At 40.3% G+C, this 24,282-nt stretch overlaps 1 protein-coding gene across 2 annotated transcripts in view; it reads left to right on the top strand.

Moving 5' to 3' along the window:
* The window catches only part of dagla (diacylglycerol lipase, alpha), a 39,634-nt gene extending 16,180 nt beyond the window's left edge, over positions 1 to 23,454 (top strand). Inside the window, exons 4-21 of one of the 2 annotated variants that reach the window (XM_086071043.1) lie at positions 147 to 248; positions 659 to 797; positions 902 to 989; positions 3,349 to 3,483; positions 3,663 to 3,740; positions 5,283 to 5,407; positions 5,636 to 5,786; positions 8,449 to 8,532; positions 8,899 to 8,976; positions 9,105 to 9,185; positions 11,884 to 12,026; positions 13,693 to 13,761; positions 13,846 to 13,918; positions 14,068 to 14,279; positions 14,703 to 14,829; positions 19,180 to 19,349; positions 19,902 to 19,919; positions 21,078 to 23,454. In XM_086071043.1, the coding sequence (XP_085927169.1) occupies positions 147 to 248; positions 659 to 797; positions 902 to 989; positions 3,349 to 3,483; positions 3,663 to 3,740; positions 5,283 to 5,407; positions 5,636 to 5,786; positions 8,449 to 8,532; positions 8,899 to 8,976; positions 9,105 to 9,185; positions 11,884 to 12,026; positions 13,693 to 13,761; positions 13,846 to 13,918; positions 14,068 to 14,279; positions 14,703 to 14,829; positions 19,180 to 19,349; positions 19,902 to 19,919; positions 21,078 to 22,119 (2,915 nt within the window). In that variant the 3' untranslated portion in view covers positions 22,120 to 23,454. The remainder of the gene's footprint in view (positions 1 to 146; positions 249 to 658; positions 798 to 901; positions 990 to 3,348; positions 3,484 to 3,662; positions 3,741 to 5,282; positions 5,408 to 5,635; positions 5,787 to 8,448; positions 8,533 to 8,898; positions 8,977 to 9,104; positions 9,186 to 11,883; positions 12,027 to 13,692; positions 13,762 to 13,845; positions 13,919 to 14,067; positions 14,280 to 14,702; positions 14,830 to 19,179; positions 19,350 to 19,901; positions 19,920 to 21,077) is intronic. The other variant, XM_086071044.1, reaches the window with a different exon arrangement.
* Positions 23,455 to 24,282: the final 828 nt, after the last annotated feature.

Raw genomic sequence — 24,282 nt, 5'->3', positions numbered from 1 at the left:
TATGTATATAGATAGATATCTCAAAGTACTTTCTGTTTTTGTGGTAGTTTTAGTTTCAATAATTTTTGTTTTTGTTTTTATTGATTTTGTTCAGATTGATTATTCTCCTTACCTTTTTTTTTCTTTCTTTTTTTTAATCCCCCCAGCCATTCTCCTGGTAGAGCTTGTGTATGCAGTAGTGGGAATTGCCTGGCTTGTTCAGTATTACCAGCCATGCTCTGATGTCACTGCCAAAAACCTAGCTTTGGGTGAGTCAAACAGAAGCCTTCGATAGATCTGTTTTGAGAATGTTAAAATAGACTTATCATATCCCACGAGTTGTATTTGTAGTTCTTTGTTATCAGCTGCAACCACCAACGCATTTTTTCTTTTTGGGACAGTTTTTGGGGTTTTCAAACCGTATTTATCAACTTGGGGAAAACATTTTATTATTCCCTTTAATTTGAGCAGTCTCTTGGGTTTTTTGAGGGATTGTGAAGGTCTGTTGAAATTTTATTTACCAACTTATCCACTCAGACTAATGCAACTCTATTTGATTTGTGTTTCTGTCCGCATGCGTATTTACATGACAATTCATAAAATGCCTGGTGGGATACTTAGTGCTCATCCGCATTTGTAGTTTGGTTTGAAATGTATATATTGTTATGTTGTGTTTTAGGGATTGTTGCGTGCAACTGGCTAGTGATATTCAGCGTCTGCATTACGCTTATGTGCACTTTTGATCCTACGGGGCGGACATTTGTCAAACTGAAAGCAACTCGCCGGCGTCAACGAAACCTTACAACATATACACTAAGGTACGAACTAACCTTTGATTATTTTATTTTTTTTCCTTAAATAAGAACATCCACACCCTCATTGTCATTTTTTTCTCTGGTTAACAAATTTCCTTTACATTTAGACACAGGCTTGAGGAAGGCCAGGCCAGCAGCTGGAGCAGAAGACTAAAATTCTTCATGTGCTGCACAAGAGCCCAGGACACACAATCAGTGAGCCACACAAATTCATTCATTTTACTTACATTTATGTGCGTGTGTGTATTCATTAGTTCACCAAAAACCTATTAAAAAATCCCATACCATTCACCTAAACCGAACACCGCCGTCAGGAGACCCGAGGAAGGACCAAAGAAAAGAAAGGAAAGTGAAATCCAGGACCGACCAGACACCACCCACCGGGCCACCAACCAGAGTCCTTCACCAACCCCAGAAACATCTAAATTCCAACAAATCAGGGAGACCTCAAGAGACCAAAGGAGAGACTGAGGAAAGGAAGGGAAGGAAGGACAGACGAAGCAGAGTGAGATCCACAGACACCAGCCTCCACCGATTCAATGACCTGAGGAAGAAGCAGATTGTGTCTGAGTTTCGATAGATGTTGGTGTGGTGGATCTGGCATGCATGAAAATCTCCATCAAAGAGGGAAGCCGTCGACCCCTGCCAGGACAGAGCAAGCGCATCACCTCAGGGCCCCGGAGGATGGGCGGCACCCCCGAACCCCAGGCCCAGCGGGGAAAGGCCCCGGTCGTCACTCCAGCGTTCTTAGTGAAAGCTTAACCCTGTTACTGAGTTCGCCAGCTCGCCGACTGGCGAACTCTACCCCTAAACCTTGAATGGGACCCCACCCAGTGTATATACACGTGTGTGTGTGTGGTGCATTAAAATTGGGAGCAGGTGAACCGGAGCAGAGGGAAATGATATCCCCACGCTCCGATCCACCCGCCTCCTAGGCATGTCAGTGAGTGTATGTGGTGTATTAAAAAAATAAGGGGGAAGGGACGGGGGAAGGAGACGACAAGAAGGGCAACAGGCAGCGGCAGGGCCGCAGAGAGAGGGGGAGAGGAGGAGGAAGGGTGACGAGGGAGAAGGGACAGGGGAGGACGGGCGGGGAGAGGGAAGGGGGAGGGGGAGGGGAGAGGGAACCATGGGGCACCCCGGCGGCCCACAGGTCCCGAACCGCGTCGCCGGGCCCAGAGCGACGGACTGCGCCGGAGCGCCGCCACCCCGGACACCAGGGAGAGCCCCGCAACGCAGCACCCCCCCAAGAGACCCAGGGAACGGCCAAGACGCAGCCGCCACCCAGCAGCCAACAGAGGGGCAGACCCGCCCACGCCCAGCCAGGGGGGGACAGCACTTATAGAATTAACCCATTGGCATGCAGTGAATCCGAATATTAACCCTTAGTGCCCATTGGAGGTGAATCTGCTCGATCCTGTTGGCACCAACTGGGTTCCTGACTATAAAAACACAAGCATTAGTTACAAATTGCCAAATGCAGAAACATCAATGTAAGTTATCGCGATGCGGTGGCTCTCGCTAACAGGCAGAATTAAGTAACCAGATTTAGGTTAAAATATTTAGATACAAATACATTTATCGTTGAAAATAAATTCTAAACTAGGTGAATCCGCAGCAAAACGTGAGTATTCGGGGGTCCTACTGAATTTGTCTTGAATTTTGCTACAGTATTTTCAGCACATTACTGTCATTAGCATACATACAGTAGTTATTAGCAATATACTGCAAGTCTGCTCAAAAAAGAGAATTGTTGAACCAACTTAATTGAATTGCTTCAAGTGGTAACACGATTGAATAAAGTTAATCCAAAATGAATATGTTAAGTTTAATGAACTTTTTTTTAGTATTAACTTATTTCAACTATTCTCTTTTTAGAGTGTAACTTAATGTTAACATACAATGGGAAATGCTATATATGGATTTACAGAAATTATCTTTTTATATTATGGTTTTGTTTTTTTTTTGCACAGTTTTACAACAGATTACAACCCACGTTTTTTTGTATTTGGGTTGATGACCCGCAGCTGCGCGGTCTTCTTGGTGCACAAGTCAGGAATCTGACCTGCACCGTCTGCATGGAAGACAGCAGCACACACATGCAAATGGAACACACAACAATACTCAAAGACTTGGATTATCTTCTCACCGCTGCTGGAGTTGAGCTTTGTTTAGTTTGCTGACTGGTTCCTTCTTCTGGACATCATTAATTAAGTCTGCCTGTGACACGCTACCGCCACCAATGGGCTATGACATGCACACCAGGGTGGGCAGCCCTTTTATGTGTATGGTACATGTGCGGCTTAGAAACGCTGAATAGACTGTGTGTTGTGCTAGTTTGTTGAGCTGTGTTAGAATTATGGCTTTCACAAACAAATATTTTTAGATTCGATTAGCCTATCGATTATTCCCCCGATTACTTCATATTTGCTTTTGATTCTCAGGACATTGTATCAGTTGCAACTAGATTTATTCTTGTAAACCGAGGAGGACCAGATAAGTCTGTCAGAGATCGAGCACACCATGTATTTACATCTGCTGCTGTCGTCTACAGGATGCATATTCAGAAGTGGCAAGCCTGTTTGCAGAGTTTTTCAGAGACCTGGATATTGTGCCTAGTGATATTATTGCTGGCTTGGTCCTCTTGCGTCAGACACAGAGGTCTAAAAGATCATCTATCCTCGATCAGGTACAGTATTACAACCTGAAGGTCCCTATAAACACAGTAAAAGAAACCATCAGTTGTATTTTCACTTGTGGAGTCAGCAATTCATCGCAAGCCACCCAATAAATTAAGTAATTTTTTCCATTATTGTGCTTTTTAATGGTTCTTTTGAAACAAAATTGTTCTACTATTTCCCTCAACAGGCCAACAACGATATTCTTGCCTTCCTATCTGGGATGCCTGTCACTCGGAACACTAGATATCTGGACCTTAAGAACTCGGTGAGTCCTTTGCTGTGTATATGATGGATATTTCAAGCTATATATACTAGCACTGTGACACTTTTCCCCCTGTTCACTCTCCTGGGTGGCACAGATGTGGACTGGGAGGTTTTAGTCAACTCATTATTGAATTAGAATTATGAAAATATTTGTATATTTTTATGCGTTACTTTCATTAATAAAGTAAATCTTTAAAGCAACATTAAGGAGCTATAAGTTTATGTTTATTATGGGCAAAAGCGGTAATGTTATGCCTGAATGAAGACCACATTTCCCATGAGGACAAGCGCATTGCGTCGTTTTTTTTTAAACTCATGGCAGCGAGTGAAAGCTGGGCCAATGTTGATCCTTGGCTGTCCTTTTATCCAGGTAGTTTACCTTTTTTCTTTTTTGTCTCCTCAAACAAAACTTTTCAGTTGTTTTGCAGCTTCTGCCAGGAAAGCTGCAAAACAACTATTAAATTGACTAACATCTTTGTAACAAATGGGGAAAGGGGCGGAAGTGACTTATGCCATAAAGCAGTCAGCACATTTGTAGTTTTTTGTGTGGCAGTGTTCCTTTCATCCTTCTCAAAGTTGCTTAGTGCTAGTAAAAATGATACAGACCCACTAAGGCCATGGCAAAGGCACCATTCAACTAGTTTTATGTTGATGTTTCATCAGAATAGATATGAAAATATTTTATTAAGGTTAAAAAGTTCCTTAGTGCTACTTTAAACTAAACTAAATGGATGTTAGTTGGGTTTGGGGGTATGTACCGCTCCAAAAATTACATGGGAAGTCGATGAGTAAGTCAAATCTGGTAAAAGTTATGCAAAGAAGAAAAGGACTGTAACAGTAAAATATAGACATATCCTAAGCCTATGGTAATTTATCAGCATTTATCAAGTAGCATGACTGAGCAGCAAAAAAAGCAAACTCATAATGAAAATAATGTGTTGGTATTGAGTGGTAGAGTAATAAACCTTTCACATATCCTGGTGAAAGTAAAGAACTTACAATTTCACTCAACGAGACAGTCACAGGGATGTACCGCTGGAGGCGATTATGCATGCTATGCTTGTATGCACCAGAGGTGGCAGCGGAGGGCTGAGGTGGATCAAACCACTTTCTAATCAAATGGGGGAGATACTGTATTTTAGTTGTTTAAATATTAACTTTTAAACTCTATGGTTTATATATATTATATATTTTCCAGTTTGTTAAAAATAACACACAGTACTAAAAACATATCCATATATAGTCTAACATTTTGGGGGCGCTATTGTTCACTTTGAACAACAAAAGAAAAACAAAAAAATGGGCTAAATATGTGTCTGATATTTACAGCCATAAAGGGCTTGAAATATTACACAAGGATCAGATGTAACGGAAAATGTTTCATAAATGACAATGCAAAAACAACAAATATTAAGGTCTTTCTTAAAAGCATTTGGTTGACCGAGACCACTCATGAAGAACCGAGATAAAGTAAACCTTTCTGTGATACTTATAGTTCCTTGTTTTTGTGGCTTACATGTGTATCCGTATGCTTCTATCCCAGACTGAGATGGGCATGTACAAGGATGTGTGCTACTACATGCTCTTTGCTCTCGCTGCGTATGGTTGGCCCATGTACCTGATGAGGAAGCCAGCCTGTGGACTGTGCCGCCTCGTTAGCACCTGCCCGTAAGCAGTCAAACACCTGCTCAGTTTGGAACAGTTTGGCTGATTTGTCTCTTGTGACACTTAAGGAAGGATCACATTTTCACATACTGACGATGATGAACTAATCTCATACTCTTACATAGAATGCAATGGGATTATGTATTTTACATACATTAAACCACAGTTCCTTTTGTGCCCACGCAATGTTTTATAATCCTTGTTTTCTGTTTTCCCTTCCAACGCCCCAAGCTGCACATCAATGTCTAGCTCACGTTTGTCCCAGTCAGTGACAGTGGAGGAGGACAATTGTTGCGGTTGTAATGTTTTGGCCATACGCAGACAATTCTTGGACCGGGATCTGAAGCAGGTTCACATAGTCTACACTTCCTGCCATGATGCCGTGAGTATTCTGCCGTCAAAGCAGTTGGAGTGTGTACGTTCTCAATGACACCAAGTGGTTTTTTTGTGGGGCTTTTTATGATCAAGTTTATAAAAGCAGGGCAGTCTGCCTTTGCGAACATTAGCGAACTAATGGGTCGTCACACTGAATTTGAGTGTGGTACCTGTTAGACATTCCCCATTGTAAACTGGACATTTAAACCAATTAAAGTAAAGTCAGGCATGGAAAGCAGATAGCACACATTGTAAAGTTAAAGACCAGGGTTGCTGAAGGCTTAGGTGCATAGTGTGTAAGAGTTTCCACTCTTATGCTGACTCAACTGCAGAGTTCCAAACCTCATCTGGCATTAACATCGGCACTAAAACTGGCTGGGAGATTCTTGGCAGTTTCCATGGCTGAGCAGCTGCATAAACGCCTTACATCACCAAACACAATGTCACGCATAGGATGGAATCATGTAAAGTATGCCGTCACAAGACGCTGTCGCAGTGGAAACAAATTCTGTGAAGTGGCAAATTAGGCTTCACGAAAAGACTCCTAGGTGGGAACATTAGGTTAAATGCTAAAATGCAATCATCGCTTCAGCTTAAATATTTATACATGTCTATGCCTCAAACCTTGAGAGAATTTAGACTATTGAATGGCTATTAGAATTGGAGATTGTAAACTCTTACTAACGTAGTATGTCCAGGTGAACTTGTCCAGCCATTGTATAATCAAAATTGCTGGCTGCGTTGACTGTTGTCACTTTTGTCACTCTTCCTAACCTTTCAAATGGCGTTAAATATACCATTATTGAGTACCCTTGCTTTGCCTCCATATTCTGTTCTGAAACATAACCTTCATTGGTCAAGTCCATCTCATGAGGCTTAGTCCTTTCAGACCTGACAAATGATGGCTTCTCATTAGTAACATGAATCTAACATTTTGACTAATTATCTTCACTGTTTCACCTGCACTGGCTCAAATTATCGGCACCAAACCTAAAAAAAGAATCATCATCAAACTAAAAATAGATCATTAAAATATATGTATTTATATAAATATATATAAAATATTTTATTTATTTATTTATTTATGTGTTTAAAATTGTCCAAATGCTCTGATTCCAGCATGTCAACAGTAATTATTCACTCATTTCTGTAGTTTTCCATGGAAGAAGACTGATTATCTTCTGTGTTTAATCAAAACAAGACATTTGCAAACATCTGTTTTTACTTTGGGAAACAATGACTGAGCCGGCAATCTAGACAACCCCTTTTGAATTTTTTTTATTATCACTATACGAATACGAAAAACGAAATAAACAATAACAACTGGTTAAAATTAGGGGGTGCTTTTGTACTACACTTTAATGCATGCAAAATAAAAAAGGTACACGATTATTTGACTAATTGGGTATATTCTTAGTTTAGATATTTTTTTCCATTTATTTCAGTAATATCAAGTTTAAAAACAAAACAATTACAAAAAAAGTTAGAAAAGAAAATCCACAAGCCGTCCAACCCAATTGCAGTAGCAAAGAAAATCCAACATTTGCGGCTCTTCTTTGACACTTTTAGTAGTGACTTCCCACTGTTTCTGATACAGTGCTTGATATGCCACATTGGTGTATTGTATCGGTGCAATTACAGTTAAAAAAAAAAAAAGTAACACCCAACTAGTGTAGTTGTGCATGATGTCAGAGGTATTGTAGCCAGAGGCAGCCTGAAATTAGATGTAGGCTCATATGCAGGGAAAACCATGGTTGTGTAGTTGATCCTTTTTTGCTGTCTTTTGTAGTTGTGGCTGTGATTTGTATCTGTTTTGATAGCACTTTGCTCACCAGTTAAGTTGCTGAGAGATGATGAGTGAGGTGAGAGTTGTGCCGTCTCACTGAAACTGTGCTTTGTCACACTTTTTGTTGAGCAATTGTCATCAACTGAAACTCAAGACGCCAAGGGGGAAAAAAGTATTTCGGACTGTAACTGCTAATATTTTCTGATAGATTTTAGCCTGAAGGTCAATCTGGCAAAAGGGTTTTAAATGATTACCATGTGATGTATTTGTCAGGGATGGTATATTGATTGTTGTTGTTTTTTTTAATGTTAGTCATGTGCATGATCACTTTCAAGAAAATTTCCTTAAAAGTTCCTGTCGTGTTGTCCACATTAACTTAGAAGAATTACGCTGACTGAAGTGGCCGTAAATGGCACGTTCTATTTTTAGCACCGCAGCTCGACGTAAAAGAGGCAATTAAACACGACGAAGTTACGTGATTTACTAACATATATAACACACATTGACCCACAGATTTAGGCGATATTACTCACAACAAGAGTACTTACTTATTCTCAGTAATGCACGCCCAAATGGCGCTGCCGGAAGTGATGAAATGAACAAGAGTAACCTCAGAAGGAGACAGACAGGAAACGAACAAGACGGAACAAAACGTTTGTTCCTCTGACAGTTCCTGACCGAAAAATGTTCACAAGAGTGCGGGCCAAAACCAGTATTGATACCATGATACCTGGTATCGGTACTCGCCCATCCCTACTTCCAATGAAACAAAACTTGACCTCTCACATGACACATTCACCTCCCAGTTTAACCTTGCTGTGATTCTCTCCTATTATCCATTTATACAGTATGTCCTGCTGTCTTCTGTTCATTTTCCATCCAGGTTTATGAGACTCCATTTTTTGTGGCAGTGGATCATGAAAAGAAGAAGGTGGTCATCAGTATCAGAGGGACATTATCGTTAAAGGTGAATTTCAGCTTTGCGCCGTACGATTTTCTACTTCTGCCACCACTAAACCTGTGTTGCCCCCATCTTCTCTCATCGCTTCGTCTGCACTGAGGTTCAAGGCAATGTTCACAAACTCCCACACTGTGCAAGCCTAGTCCTAAAGCAGCACTCGAATATAAATGTCCTGTCCATTGTTTACATAAGACTGAAAGAATACTTGTATTGTAGTATTTTAGGCTGCGATTGAAACGTCAGAGATCAGTCCTCTCACAAACCTCTACTTTTATAAAAGCCATAGTTTTTTATTTTAGCACAGAATGTTTTAAAAGTTTTAGCCACATTTTCTTTGCTTATTCCGACCTGCTTTCTCGTATGTGACATCAGGATGCCTTGACTGATTTGTCGGGCGATTCGGAGCGTTTACCAGTGGAGGAGCAGCATGGGACCTGGCTCGGTCACAAGGTCAGAGAGAAACGATTTTGCTATCGTACATTGACACTACAGTCGTTCTCTTTTAATAGGAGCTCAATGCGGCAGAATTCTTGTCCTTAGTTGCACACCATTTAATCCTTCTGTCACTTTTCTCTTAGGGGATGGTTTACTCAGCAGAGTACATTAAGAAGAAACTGGAGCAGGAAATGATATTGTCACAAGCTTTTGGAAGAGACTTGGTACGTGGTCGCATTCACACTCATTGTCTAGATCAGTGGTTCTCAACTGTTGTTCAAGTGGAACCCGCATTCGATTACAGATTATTAGATGGGCCGATTATTGGCGCCATTATTCAGCATTCTGATGAATATCAGCATCGGCCATTTTGAAGAATCATACGGACGACAATAGATCCATTTTAAAAAAGTGTTCAGAGCGGAAAAAAATCAGGGAACTCTTTGCACGTTCTGTTTTTGTTTAAAATTAAAACTAAGATGAGTCAAATTTGAATACTTCTGATATTTTGAAATTTAAAAAAAACTTTACTTACTGTAGCAAACAATAAGGAGCTATTAAGTTAAGTTTTGGACTATGGAAGACATGTTACTGCCCCTGGAAGATCCCTGAACTACAAACCCAATTCCAAAAAAGTTGGGACACTATACAAATTGTGAATACAAACTGAATGCAATTATGTGGAAGTGCCAAATTTCAATATTTTGCTTAGAATAGATCATAGATGAAAGTTCAAAAGTTTAAACTGAGAAAATGTATAATTTTAAGGGAAAAGTATGCTAACTTGTAAATTTCATGGTGCCAACAAATCTCAAAAAAGTTGGGACAGGTAGCAATAAGAGGCTAAGTCAATTGCACTTCTTAAAAAAAAAATAAAAAAAAATAAAAAAACAGCTGGAAGACCAGTTAGCACTAATGAGGTCCATTGGCCACTTGATCGGAGTATAAAAAGAGCTTCTCGGAGTGGCAGTGTCTCTCAGAAGCGAAGATGGGTAGAGAATCACCAATTCCTCCAATGTTGCGCAGAAAGATAGTGGAGGAATATCAGAAAGGTGTTTACCAGCGAAAAATTGCAAACAGGTTGAAGTAATCATCATCTACAGTGCATAACATCATCCAGAGATTCAGAGAATCTGGAACAATCTGTGTGTGTAAGGGCCAAGGCCGAAAAATCATACTGGATGCCCGTGATCTTCGGGCCCTTGAACGACACTGCACCGCAAACAGGAATGCTTATTGTAAGGGAAATCACAGAAAGGGCTCAGCAATACTTCCAGAAAACATTGTGGGTGAACACAATCCACCGTGCCAGCCGGCGTTGCCAGATAATACTCGACAGTACAAAGAAGAAGCCATTTCTAAAGCAGAGCAAGAAGCGCAGGCGTTTCTCTGCGCCAGGGGTCATTTAAAATGGTGTGGGGCAAAGTGAAAACCTGTTTTGTGGTCAGACGAATCACGATTCCAAGTTCTTTGTGGAAAACTGGGGCGCTATATCATACTGACTAAAGAGGACAACCCAAGTTGTTGTTGTTGGGCAGCTTCCACATCTGGAAAGGCATCATCAATGCAGAAAGGTATATTCGGATTTGAGAACAACATATGCTCCCATCCAGGCATCATCACTTTCAGAGAAGATCTTGGATTTCTCAACACAATAATGCCAGACCACATGCAGCACCAATTACAACATCATGGCTGCGTAGGAAAAGGATCCGGGTATTGAAATGACCAGCCTGCAGTCCACTTATTTCACTTCTAAAGCACATTTGGCATCATAAAGGGGAAGGTGCAACAAAGAAAGCCCAAGACTGTTGAACAGTTAGAGAGATACGCGTGTTAGACAAGAATGGGGCAGCATTCCTATTTTTGAACTTGAGAAACTCAATCACAATTGCAGACTGTTTTAAGAAGAAGAGGGGATGCCTCACAGTGGTGAAAATAGTCTTGTCCCAACTTTTTTGAGATTTGTTGACACCATGGGATTTAAAATCAACATAGTTTTTCCCTTAAAATGATACATTTTCTCAGTTTAAACTTTTGACCTGTTCTCTATGTTCTATTCTGAATAAAATATTCAAATTTGGCACTTCCACATAATTGCATTCACTTTTTATTCACAATTTGTATGGCGTCCCAACTTTATTGGAATTGGGTTTGTATTTGTTAGATATTTAAAACAAAGATGTCAATTGACTAAGATTTTTTTCTAAACTCCAATATTTTACAAACCCTAAAGGTTGTTCAATAAACAAATGCTTTTAAAAATAGCTGGAGTTTAATTTTTTTTAATTTTTGATGCCAATATCTTCCCTTTTTAGTGAAATGAATATCGCCTCCAAATATCGGTTAGCTACTTAATAATCAGTATCAGTATCAGCCCTGAAAAAAACGTATCGGTCTATCTCAATTGAGACCCACTTTAATGGAAGTTAAGAACCATATCATGTTAGCTTTAAATATAGCCTCTGAAAACTCATGCAGTAATATTTCTAAACACTTTTTAGAAAACAAATTTTTTAATTTACTGTCAAAAGCATATTTCTCACTGAGTTGCACTGTATATGTTTACAACATAAACTAGTTGTTAGAGCACACAGAATTAGCATTTCTTGTCCCTTTGTTAACATATTCCGCGTGGGAACTTGGCAGCTTCACCTCTGTGCTGAATCAAGAAAGTCAGAATATACAAATCATGCAACTTTTTTACTAGCTGTTGGCCACCCACCCAAAATGGGCCCGCAACCCACCAGTTGAGAACCACTGCTCAATATGATAAATGGATGAATAGACCTACAGTATACTAATACATGTATTGTATTTGAGGTTATAGTTGCAGTGTAATGCGAACATAATTAATAATTTTGAAATATTGCACAAGTATTTTCAGTGTTCCAGTGTGATGATTCGGGCCATCTCTCACAGAACAAGGGCACCATGCATTATGGACTAGTGATTGTAGGCCATTCTCTTGGTGCTGGTACTGCTGCTATTCTCTCCTTCCTGCTGAGACCTCAGTATCCCACACTTCACTGCTACTCTTACTCCCCACCTGGTGGCCTTCTTAGGTAAGTGTTTATTTATTTATAACTCTCTCTGTCTCTGTCTGTCTCTTTATCTCCCTCTTTATCTTTATCTTTATCTTTCTGTCTCTGTCTCTCTGTATGTCTCTTTCTTTCTCTTTCTCTCTCTCTGTCTTTCACTCTCTTTCTCTTTCACTCTCTTTCTCCAACTCTCTCTTTGTCTCTCTCTCTCTCTCTCTCTCTCTCTCTCTCTCTCTCTCCCTCCCTCCCTGCCTCCCTCCAGTTTTTTGCACATACATGTGGATGAAATTGTTGGTACCCATAGAAAGAAAAATAATAGTAAAAAATGTTTTTATGGAAAATAACCAATTAAAATTAGACATCACTTTTTTAAAATTGGTTTCACAGATTTACTTATTAAAAGAAAAAAAATACTCCAAACAGGCCTGGACAAAAATGATGGTACCCTTAATATTTTGAGGTGCAATCTTTTAAGGTAATAACTGCAATCATATGATTTTTGTAGCTTTCATTGAAACCTCTGCGCAAGGTGTTTTAGCCCACTCCTCATAAACAAACTGTGATTGAAGGGTAGTTTCTCCAGATGTTTTGGCAGGTATGACGTCAAGCAACAAGATACTGTACAAAAGGAACGAAGCATCTGGATGGAACTTTACTAAACTTGTTAACTTACTGAGAAGTAATACATTCTTTTACAGACTATTACTTAATATGTCTTATAGCAACTGCATAACTAGCATCTTAAAGCAAGCTTTTTGGCAATCAGGATTATAGCAACATCGCCATGCTAACTCCCAGAGTAGTCTTTGATATTTTTGGTGGTCCATCTCCAATGTTTTTGCCTTTGGGTCTCAAATATCTACCTAAAACTGTTAGCTTATAGGAAGCTGAGTTTTAGCACATCATGCTTCAAATGTGTTGAAAATAATAAAACACTATACGAGTAATATGAGAAAGTCAATGTGAATATGTAAAAGCTTCTTCTTCTTTTTTTACGGATTTCTTTTTTTATATATTTCCTTGAATCAAGACAATCCAAATGATACTTCTTCACCTCCTAGCTATGAAGTGTTTAGTTATTATCCTTACTCTCATTAAGCTTGTGAAAACACAAAAGCCTCAAAGTCTGTCTCTCCTTGTTATTTTTGAAGCACATTTGATTCAGTTGATATGAGTGATCAGTGTGTCCAACCAATTTCTCCTATATTTAACTCATTCAAACCCAAAAACGTTCGAATACGTTTTTAATACTTTGTTCTTCACTCCAAAAAACGTATTTAAAAGTAAAAAAAAAAATAATAATAAATAAATTTAATGCAAAAGCATACATAAGGCTTTGATACAGCTTCTGACATGAAGACGTGGCTTAAAGGAATACGGCCAGTGGTGGCAGCAACACGCTCTTTTTGACAGTGTTTGCAACAGGAATGTGAATAATGATGAAATTTCGCTATATTCTAATGCTAATTGCTGCAAAACCTTTTTTTCCTGATGAAAGAAGAGACTCTAATCGTTCTTTTGGTAGGTTCCATGTTTTTATAGCAATAGAACACAATATTCTGTTGGCCTTGAAAAATCAGTCAAAATCCAGTAAAACAGCTGTGAGCGAAGTGGGTTGCTTTAGTGAAAATGGCTGTGAGTGAATGAGTTTTAACAACCTGCATTATTCCCCTTTTTTTTTTTCAACCAGTGAGGACGCCATGGAGTACTCCAAAGAGTTTGTCACCTCTGTAGTGTTAGGAAAAGATCTGGTACCGAGGTATGTCCTTCACACATACATTGTAAATGCACCCCCTCGAATCATGAACTTGTCACAAAGTCATCTGTTGCTTTTGTCTTTTAGACTTGGCCTGTCTCAACTGGAGGGTTTCCGTCGCCATTTGCTCGAAGTTCTACAGAAAAGTAATAAGCCAAAGGTACGCCTCTCCTTGTATAATTTCTACGGGATGTTAAATGTAACATTGAGTTGCTATCTCACGTACTATGTGATGTTCAGAAGCCCAAAAAATGCAGTACAGTATTCCACAAAGCTGAGATAATGATTTTTATTTAATTTTTGCTACAGTGGCGGATCATTGTGGGAGGCACCAAATGCATCCCCAAATCGGAGCTTCCACTTGAGGAGGAGGAAGATCCTCTGCCTCAGCAAGCAGCACCCCCAAGTAGTCGCCTTTGGCTCCACCCCAGTGACCTCAGCATCGCCCTCTCAGCCTCGACCCCCCTCTACCCTCCCGGCCGGATCATCCACGTGGTGCACAACCACCCGCCAGAGACCTGGTGAGAAGGCTGACTTCAGAGCCGCATGCTTCTTTAGTTTGCGTCAGAATTACGGCCACCCACGTTTTTTTTACTCCATTCCTCCAAACTGGTGGTAAACCACCACTGCGAGTTATTTACCAGACAATCCAACGTATATTTAAGAAGACAGTATGAGGTTTTTACTGGTCCTTTGCTGCATACTTTACTGCATTTATAGTTCTACATTTTGCCACAAATAGATGTTGTTTTGTTGCTACTATTATGTACACCCCCCCCCCCCCCCCCACCACAAGTAAACTGTAGTTTGTCACACTCTCATAGTGTTTGCTTTATTAATGCCTCCCCTATATGGGCTGGGAAAACAATAAGGTGGATGGTAAATCAATGAACCAATGTGTTTACTTTGTCTTATTGATAAAAAAAAATCTCACTCTCTCGTAGCTGTGGTCAGGAAGAGCCAACTTACTCAGCTCTTTGGGGGGACAACAAGGCCTTCAACGAAGTCATCATCTCGCCTGCCATGCTTAATGAGCACATGCCTCTCATGGTGATGGAGGGTCTAAACAAGGTCTGTTTTCGTCAAGTGCATGCTGATTGTTATGGCTTCACTGACATGGTGCTGGGATGTCATTGTTAGAATGATCAAATTCTTGAGTGAAGTGAGTTTATATGATATGTAGCAATTTAAATACCACTTTGAGGTTAGTTATTAATTACCAATGCATATAAACCACCTACAATCATACAATAAAAATAACACTTGATATTGAGGCACATACTTGCTAATGCACGCGCATATTGAGTTCCTCCACATATTGGCTCTGTTCACAAGCATATCACGTTCCCCTTCATCTGACCAATAGCGTGGATTGTAAACATAGGAGGGCCAAAACATGCCGTATGGAAATTAAACTGCACTAAAAAACTAGCCACCAGAGGGTGCTAGAACTGCACAAATGGAAATCAACTTGACTTTTTCAAAAGATGTTCTGCTTTTGATATCGTGATATGACGACGACGATATATTGTGGCAGTTTTAATATCGTGATATAACGACATTGCCGTTATCGTTACATCCCTAATTATTACTAGGGCTGGGTTTAAAAAATAAAATATCAATATCCAATTGATTTTCTATTTTGAGCCTGACATTGATTAATAAAACCATGAATCAATTATTTTAATATCTCTTTTTACCATAAATTCATTGAAAAATACAATTTTAAAGGCCTTTTTTAAAATATATATCTTACTGTTTTCTTGAAATTTACTGTTCACATGGATTTAAAAATATTTCCATACTTTTATGAAAGGCCTGACTTAGTGCACTTTAAGACAATTCATCCATATATCCATTTTGTCAACCGCTTATCCTCACAAGGGTCGCGGGCGGCACTGGAGCCTATCCCAGCTGGCTTTGGGCAGTAGTACACCCTGAACTGGTTGCCAGCGAATCACAGGGCACACAGAGCCGAACAATCATCCACACTCACAATCACACCTATGGACAATTTGGAGTGTTCAATTAACCTGCCACGCATGTCTTTGGAATGTGGGAGGAAACCGGAGTACCCGGAGAAAACCCACGCAAGCACGGAGAGAACATGCTAGCTCCACCCAGGAACTTTAAGGCAATTCAGAATATTTGTATTTTATATTTACAATTATTGAATTTGAATAATGAAAATATTTTCATCTCATCTTTGCTGATGTCAATGTTTGTGTAGCACTTAAGTGATTATAACACACGTTACTTTCATTCATAAACTAAATCAGTTTATTGCCTTTGCAAAATTTTATTTGGAATTTAATGTGTGTGGAGTTTTTAATCGTGTCCTTTATATTTTAAAAGAACTGATGTTCAGTAGGTAGCCAATATCAGATTGAATTGAAGTGAATCGAATCGGATTGGAAAAAATCTAATTGAACTGAACTCTGGTGAATCAAAATCGAATCGATTGAGGAAATTTGAATTGATACCTAGCCCTAATTATTATCACTGTTCAAATTTTGAATGTACAAAAAGACAGCCTGATTTACTTAACTTAAACTGAATACCACATGCTGTTACATAGCCCAACTTCAATCTAATCATTTTCAAAATGGATAATTTCTGTTAAAGATGCATAGCTGACCGCAGTAAACAGCAAACAGACATTATAAGGTTATGTCTTAAAATAAATAGTTAATTATATTTTATATAAAAAAACTAAACAATTTAATGTTAGAGATGGAATGTCCCAGCAATCAATTGATAGTAATCAGGAACACACTGTATCACAGAGGGAGAAACAAACCTCACCATTCATTGGTATGGCCCATAAGTGTTGTCCCTGGTTTCAGTTGAATTGAATGTGTGAATTATCCATCTTTAATCTTTATCTTTCCTATCATTTAATTTTCTTCACACAAGCATGGGTGCCCTTCCTTCTTTTCTGGTTGGTTCTATGGTGTCCTGTGGAAATATTGGACAGGTTGTTCTGGTATAAGGGTGTTGAAGTGTATGTTTGCATGTGAAGAAACCACTTTGAGAATTGCCCTCATGCCTGCGGAGGTGACGGTTGATTTGGGTGATGGTGCATCTGTATAAAGATGTATACTCCTATTGAAGTGTAGCACCTCTGATGTGTCCGCAGGTGCTGGAACCATGTTGTCCTCTGTCTGAGCAGGGGACTCTGGAAGTGGAGGTGCTTGAGGTCTTTCAGCCTACCAATGGCACCACTGTGCACATAACCTCGAATAAAGAATCCCACGCTAACAGTATTGCCCATGACAAGTCTTCCCCCACCTATAAATACCTTTTTTGCAATGCACCCCTTACAGAGAGCAAACTGCTCTCTTTCCCTACCATCATTTCGTCTTCTTTTATGGATGCTCTTAATCCCTCTGACCCCCAGCCGGCAGCTCTTTCAGTTGCAGACAATGTATGCTTTCCCCCACAAACCCAAACAGACCCACTTTACGCCATCCTTTGTGTGGATGCAATTCCCACTCCTGAAATATCACACATTGAGTCCCAAGAAGAGAACTACTATAAAGATGGGACATCACATAACACCTTACAACAAGAGGGGGTCTGCAGTTGAGAGATTGCATGGTGTTTAATGTTATGATCGGCCTTTTTTTGCATTTTGTTGATGATTGTGTTGAGCATTAAGAATTGTCTTGACTCTGGCAACAATCATTTAAACTATCAGTGCATGTCAACACATACAGAGGAACACAAATTAATTTAAAAATGCTAATCATTTGAATGAAGCCATTTTCCCTCATAACTCCAACACTGAAATTCCTCAGTGAGATTACGTTTGAAGGGATCAAAATCTTTCTGTGAGACTTTAAAAGCCTTCATTGTGGCTCTTTTGCACATAGAAAGTTGTGGCTGGAGGCAACAACAAGTCCAGGCAAGATCCCCAGAGGAAGTCGAAAATCTTAGCTGCATTCCAGGGAGCAAGTGACTCTTATATAGCAGTTACTGAAATGAGTGCACCACATCAAGCTAATTGAGAGAGTAAACCTAAATTGGGATTTCTTTTTGCACCCTTTGTGATCCAAAACCCACGTTCAGCATTTTGTTCCTTTCTGTGCCTCTGCACGTTTGCTCAAGTGCTGTGACATGGAACTCCCCCACTTCTTACCGCTAACACATTTTCTCTGTGTTCACAAAGCTGCCATGGTGATGCCTTCCGCACTGACCGCGCCTTCTTCCTCTTCTCTTTTTTCCCCAAGACACATTCCTCCTTTCCTTGCAGGGAGCTGAACATTTCTCAGCATTTTGAAAATTAGGAGTAACAAGCACATTTATCATTCTTGTTTATGCTGCTACCGCGGAGTCATTACACGATGTCCTGTTTTTCTGATTTGAAACAGTGGGAGCCATTTTTAAACAGAAGAAAGGATGATCTATTCTAGCATGAATGTTTGATAATTCTGTTGTCATGTGCATATAATTTATTGAAGTGTATATAGATATAACAGATTGCAGATTCATGAATCAAGTTGTCACCTTAATTTTGTCTGCTTTCAGACCGTCACTGTGCTTTTTTTTATATTTCTAACTGCCAAATATCTGTAGGTGATCACTTGCAGAGGCAGTCTTGCATGAGCAACACCCAGCAATGTAAAATGATTCTGTATTTATTTGCAAACATGCTCCTTGACTGATATATTACCTCCTCACTGAACATCTCAAATTCAAGCCTTTATTTACATTCTTTTTCAGTATGTTTTGTTATTTTGTTGTCACATTTGCATGTCCACTCTTTTTCTTTTTTTTTTAAGCATAATGTGCCTCTAGTATGTGTTTGAACTCATTAAAGCTAACCACAAATGTGTGTGTAATTGTTGTACTCATGTGATTGTCTGTTTTGTCAGTTGTTTACATACACTGCAATCATATGGACTGCCGTTCCCTCAAATACTGTAGGACTTGTGTGAATCTTCCTCAGGCATCCGTGACTCCACTGTGGGTGTTTAGTGTCAGTTGGAGTAGGTGTAAGCTCACCTTTAGCTCACACTTACATTTATCTCAACCACTATGTACTATCACGACAGATGTTTTACAGTATCTGCGGTTAAATATAGAAATAATGTATATACAAACTGTTTAAACTGTAAATTGTACACTGATTCTACTTTTAGTACTCATTTGTACAATCATTTGTAAACTGTGTACTTAATCAAGACTCATTGTGAAGAGATGAATAATTAATTTTAACAATACATTTTAACGGGTCATGTAGCTATAGTGCAGTTAGTTACTCAAAAAATAGTGTTACTAATGTTTCTGTACACTTCCATCGTGTGTCTATGTTCCTCCTTCCTTTTCTCTGACATTAGTATTTCATTTTGATGCTCAAGATGAGAATTTCTGCCATCCACCTAGTCACATGTATACCTACCTCTGTGTTTGCGACAGGTCCTGGAGAACTACAACAAAGGAAAAACGGCTTTGCTGTCAGCAGCCAAGATCATGGTGAGCCCGACAGAAGTGGACTTGAACCCTGAGAGTGTGTTCATGGCTGCATCTGCAACAGCGCAGCAGCAGCCGGTGCCTACAAGCCACCACCGCAGGAATAGTAGTGTTCGGTCAGTATTGAGCACCATTTTGGATGTGTTGTGGTCCAACCTTTTATATGTGAACTAAAATAGCAGATGTACCTCCAAAAGTATTCGAATGTTGACTCGGTATTTAAATCATTTGCTGTGACACTAAAGAGGGCTGATTTGGGAAAATGTAAACATTGTAAATCTCTAGTTTTCTGCCAAATTCGATATAATGTTTGTGAGTGAGCCATTTTCCACTTCCACAATGCTGTTACTAACAGTGGTGCCGATTAACGTCAACCTTTTAAATTGTAGGGGGAAAATATGTCTCCTTTATTTCATTGATCATTGTTTTAATGCAATTGACAAAACATAATTGTGAAAGGTCTCGCAGCTGACAACACACACAGGAGTAAAAATACAAATAGGAGCTAAAAACATAGCTAAAACTAAAGCGGCCTCTATGTGTGCATTTTTGACAATCAACCATATACAATAACTCATTTTCAAACCAGCATTACTACTGCTACTAATTTCTATTCTTGTTTTCTCAAACTTGTAATTTCTGTCTGTTTTGTTTGGGTAACAAAAAAGACAAAAAACATTGTTACGGTAAGGAAAGCATGTGCTCACTAACTCTTTGTAAAGTGCACCATTCTCTCATGCACGCATGCACACTGTCTCACCACAGAGCAGTTCCAACGTACGGTAGTATTCAGTTCTCGCCACGCCCCCTCTGGTTCAGTCCCTGTCCGAAGTCTGTGTTCTGATAGAAGTAGTTGATGTTACTTTTCCTGCTTTAGAGGTACCCACCGCCAACAGGATGTTGACCTCCCACTCTCCTGTCAGTGTTTCTTCTTGGTGCTTACTTAATATTAAGTATGGAAACTTGCCATATGGACAAAAGTATTGAGACAATTTACTATTTTACCAACAGGAAGTGACAATGGAAATATCAAGTTTGTATGCATGTAGGAATTTCTATCGATCTAGAAAATCATAGGTGAGGTCAGTAAGAGGGCCTGGTTTACAATCTCTTCTAGTTCTTCATAGTCACTCAAATAGCCTTTGTTGGAAGCATAGAAAAGGCTTAAACTTTCTTAAAGGGGAAGTAAAAATAATAATAATCTTGACAATATAATCTATGCAGCCCCAAGTCTGATTAATATTGTGTTAGTGGATTATGAATGAGTTAAGCAGTAAAATCCAGCAGTTGTATCGATATCAGGCGGCCATTTTGCCACTTGCTGTCGACTGAAGATGACATCATAGTTGCTCAGGCCTCAGGTAACAACCAACCACAGCTCGGCTTCAGAAAACAGGTAAGATGTGATTAATCATTGAAACCTGAGCAACTGTGACGTCATCTTCAGTCGACAGCGAGTGGCAAAATGGCCGCCCCCTCAGATGGATAAAAACGTCTGGGTTTTGCTGCATCACTCATATTACACAAATATAATATTAATCAGAATGTCACGTTTAGACTAGCGAGGTCACATATAACAAAATATTGTCAAGAAAGGTTTAAGGTTAACTTTAATTATGCTGTAGCATTTGAAATTCAGGGTCAATTGGGTTTGTCCCATCCCTACTTGATTAAGAGGTATGTCCCAAGACCTTTGTCCATATTGTAAAGGTTTACGCACAAACCATCACCCATTTTCCCTTCTTAATCCCCTCCCTAGTGTAGTTGTTATTTTATTCATGCTAATCGCTCCTTGTGAGTTCCGCTTCCCTGTCACTCCTATCCTTTCTCGTCCTCTCCTCTAGTTCCTGTGCCCAGTCTGAAATATCTCTGGATGGTTTCTCTGAGTGTCCTCCTCCTCCAGTACCTGTAGTGTTGCGTGGAGCACGGGAGCGCCTGACTGTGGAGCTTAGGGACCGCAAAGCTCCACTGGCGGTCATGGAAAGCCTGTCAGACGCCGAATCGGTCTACAGCCTGGATTCCAGGCGCTCCTCTGCTGCACTTAGAGGTTCTCCGATGCTTAGTAGCCTCCCGTTCCCTTTGGATGCCCCGATTCCTGAAGAGAATCCGTCTCTCAGTTCTCGCACTGAACTACTGGCAGCTGACTGCCTCTGCCAGGCCACACCAGAACACCTGGGCGAGATTGGGCCTTTCTTTACGCCATTGGACCCTATATCTAATCCGGAGTACTCCATGCAGCTTTCTCCAGCCACACCTCGCTACAGTGGACATTATTCCCCTCAGCCTTTCAACGCAGAGCCTGTTTACGCTGAAATTCCCGCTGATGTGGAACAGATGCCAGTCGTCTACAGCCCAAGTAGCACTCCCGACGCGCCCCGCAGTCCGCAAATTGCTTCTAGAGCGATGGATGGAGACAAAGAACAGTGGGAGTTTTGCACGGAAACAAGGCGGGAAACTTCCCCTCCGCCGCCCCAGCTATCAAATGGAAACCCCAGCCGAACAGTGCTGGAATTTGCCCAGTACTTGGATTCTCTATTTAGACTAGATGGCAGCCACTCTCCTCCGATGGATCTGTCTGATGGGGAGTCAGAGTCGGGACGCGGCTCGCTTGGGCACGTGGAGTGTTTGGGAGACGAAGCGGATGACAAACGGCTTCTGGCCAGGGCAACATTGGAGCCGAACCTGGTCCCCAAGCCCCCACGCACTTTTGCTGGATCTGCTGACCCCTCTTCTGGCATCTCTTTGTCACCTTCCTTCCCTCTCTCATCATCTGAGGAACTCAATGACCTTTCACCTGGTGAGGGTGCCCCACCGGCCATTGACTCACTACGAACATCTATCCCGATCCACTGTCCTGAGGAGAACTCTCTGTCCTCAATGGTGTAGTCCACTTCAACTAACTGTTTACTCCAAATGAAGTGATGCAGTCATCCTAAAACTGAAAAAACAACATATCACAGTATGTGCATGCGATGGAATGTAGTCACTCATCAGAGAACTAAGGACAGAGCTTGACTTACCAACTCACAAATAATTTCCATTCTTCAGGTGTCCTGCCCCCACTTAAAGGATGTTTAATAGCATTTTCGCACTATTGCAATGACTACAAAGAAGATACCTCTCTGCATGCCAGGGGGCTGTGCTGCTTTTGGGTGGAAATGAACAACTGTAGCTTCACAAATACCGTTCCAAGACAATGTTGTGAAACATTTCAGCATACGTTCATCCCCTGACTTTACGAAAGAGAGAGTCGTTTACTTAGCAGGGATTCAGAAGCTAACACTGTAGAAGAAGCTAGTTTGCATAGGCACATCATCTTGGTTTGGTGTGCTTTACTACTTCCTGCACCCTCAGCAGCATATTTTCTCCTTGCTTTTTATTTTTCATTCAGGAATGTGAAGATGGACATATGTCAGTCAGTGGAAGTGTGAAGACGTGACACAATGTTCCTCAGGTCTATACAGAGTTGGTGTCAAGAAAGAGCTGGTGTGTGTGTGGTTGAAGTTGTGTCTTAAACATTTTGTGATTGTGACAAAGTTATGACAGACGCCTATGGATGTTTTGAAGCCTTTTGGTTACTCCTTATAGTGCATGATAGTTTTTTGTCTTTTCAAAGAGATGTTGTCACTAAGCCACTTAGATTGACAATTTGGTACTCTTGCACACATCATGTTTGCTTAGTCCCCCTCTTTGCCAAATGATTTAATACCTTGATATTGCCAAATGTATTTCTCAGATGTACTTTTGTATATGCTTATTGCTTTATTTGAACACAACAAGTTATGTTTATTATGTCCACCCCTGTCATTCCCATGGAGACTGTTACACACCACAGGAAAGACACCACCTGACCGCCATGGTTTTTCCTGTTACCACTGCATATTGTGTCAACCTTCAGGCCGCAACACCACCTTGCTCATAGTTTGCTTTGTTTCCTAGAGACGGTACCGCTCTCATAGTGGGATACTTTACACTGGGGCTAGTTTCAGTAACACAAATGCTGCCATCTCGTCAAATAATTCAGTTTAAAAGGGAAGTCAACTGTAAACATTTCCTGACGATATGTGATCTCACTAGTCTAAACATGACATTCTGATTAATATTACATTTATGGAATATGAGTTATGAAGCCGTTTTTAGCCATGACTCCTGAAGATGACATCATAGTTACTCAGGGCTCAGGCAACCACCAATCACAGCTCACCTGTTTTAAAGGGATACTTGACTCTTTGAGCCATTTTCAGCAGTAAAGGGTTAGTATTTTGTCCAGAATGAATTTGATTTTTGTATGCAATTGATACCTTTAGAAACTAATTTTTCCACTTGCTGTCAACTGACAATGACATAACTGTGCTCTGGAAGTAGGTAACGACCAATCATGGCTCACCTGTTTTCTGGGTTTGGTTAGTAAACTAAGCCATGATTGGTTGTTAGACTCGTTACCTACTTCCTCAACACAGGTGATGTCATCTTCATCCGACAGCAAGTGGAAAAAATTGTTTTTAAAGGTATTAATTGTTCATGAAAAATAATAGTTCAAATTCATTCTGGACAAATTATTAACTTTTTACTGCTGAAAATGGCTCAATGAGTCAAGTATCCCTTTAAGCTGTGCTATGATTGGTTGTTACCTGAGTAACTGTGATGTCATTTTCACTCGACCGCAAGTGGCAACATGGCCGCCTTTTGCTATTGATTAAAAACTGCTGGATTTTGCTAACTCATATTCCACTAACTCAATGTGAACCACAATGTCGTATTTAGACTTTAGTGGGGCTGCATATAGGATATTTTTCTAAAGACATGTTTTTGGGGTTGACTTCCCCTTTAACACGAATGCAGGATCCTAGACATAACCAAACCGTGAGTCTTGTAATTGTCCCAGGATACATTTTCTCTTGTTCTCAAGGTGCTCTCAGACATGATGGACATCAGGTGTTTGCTTCCCTTTAATCTGGTCCACCTCGCCCTTCCTCGAGGTTGGACTCATGGATAAATGAGCTGGTGTCAATTTTACATGTGGCATACAATCTTCCATATCACCAAGGG

The sequence above is a fragment of the Leptonotus elevatus genome, chromosome 3 (genome assembly GCF_054856555.1).
Source record: "Leptonotus elevatus isolate MCC_2025b chromosome 3, RoL_Lele_1.0, whole genome shotgun sequence".
NCBI classification, from domain to species: Eukaryota; Metazoa; Chordata; class Actinopteri; order Syngnathiformes; family Syngnathidae; genus Leptonotus; species Leptonotus elevatus.
This window is presented reverse-complemented; position numbering and strand designations above follow the sequence as displayed.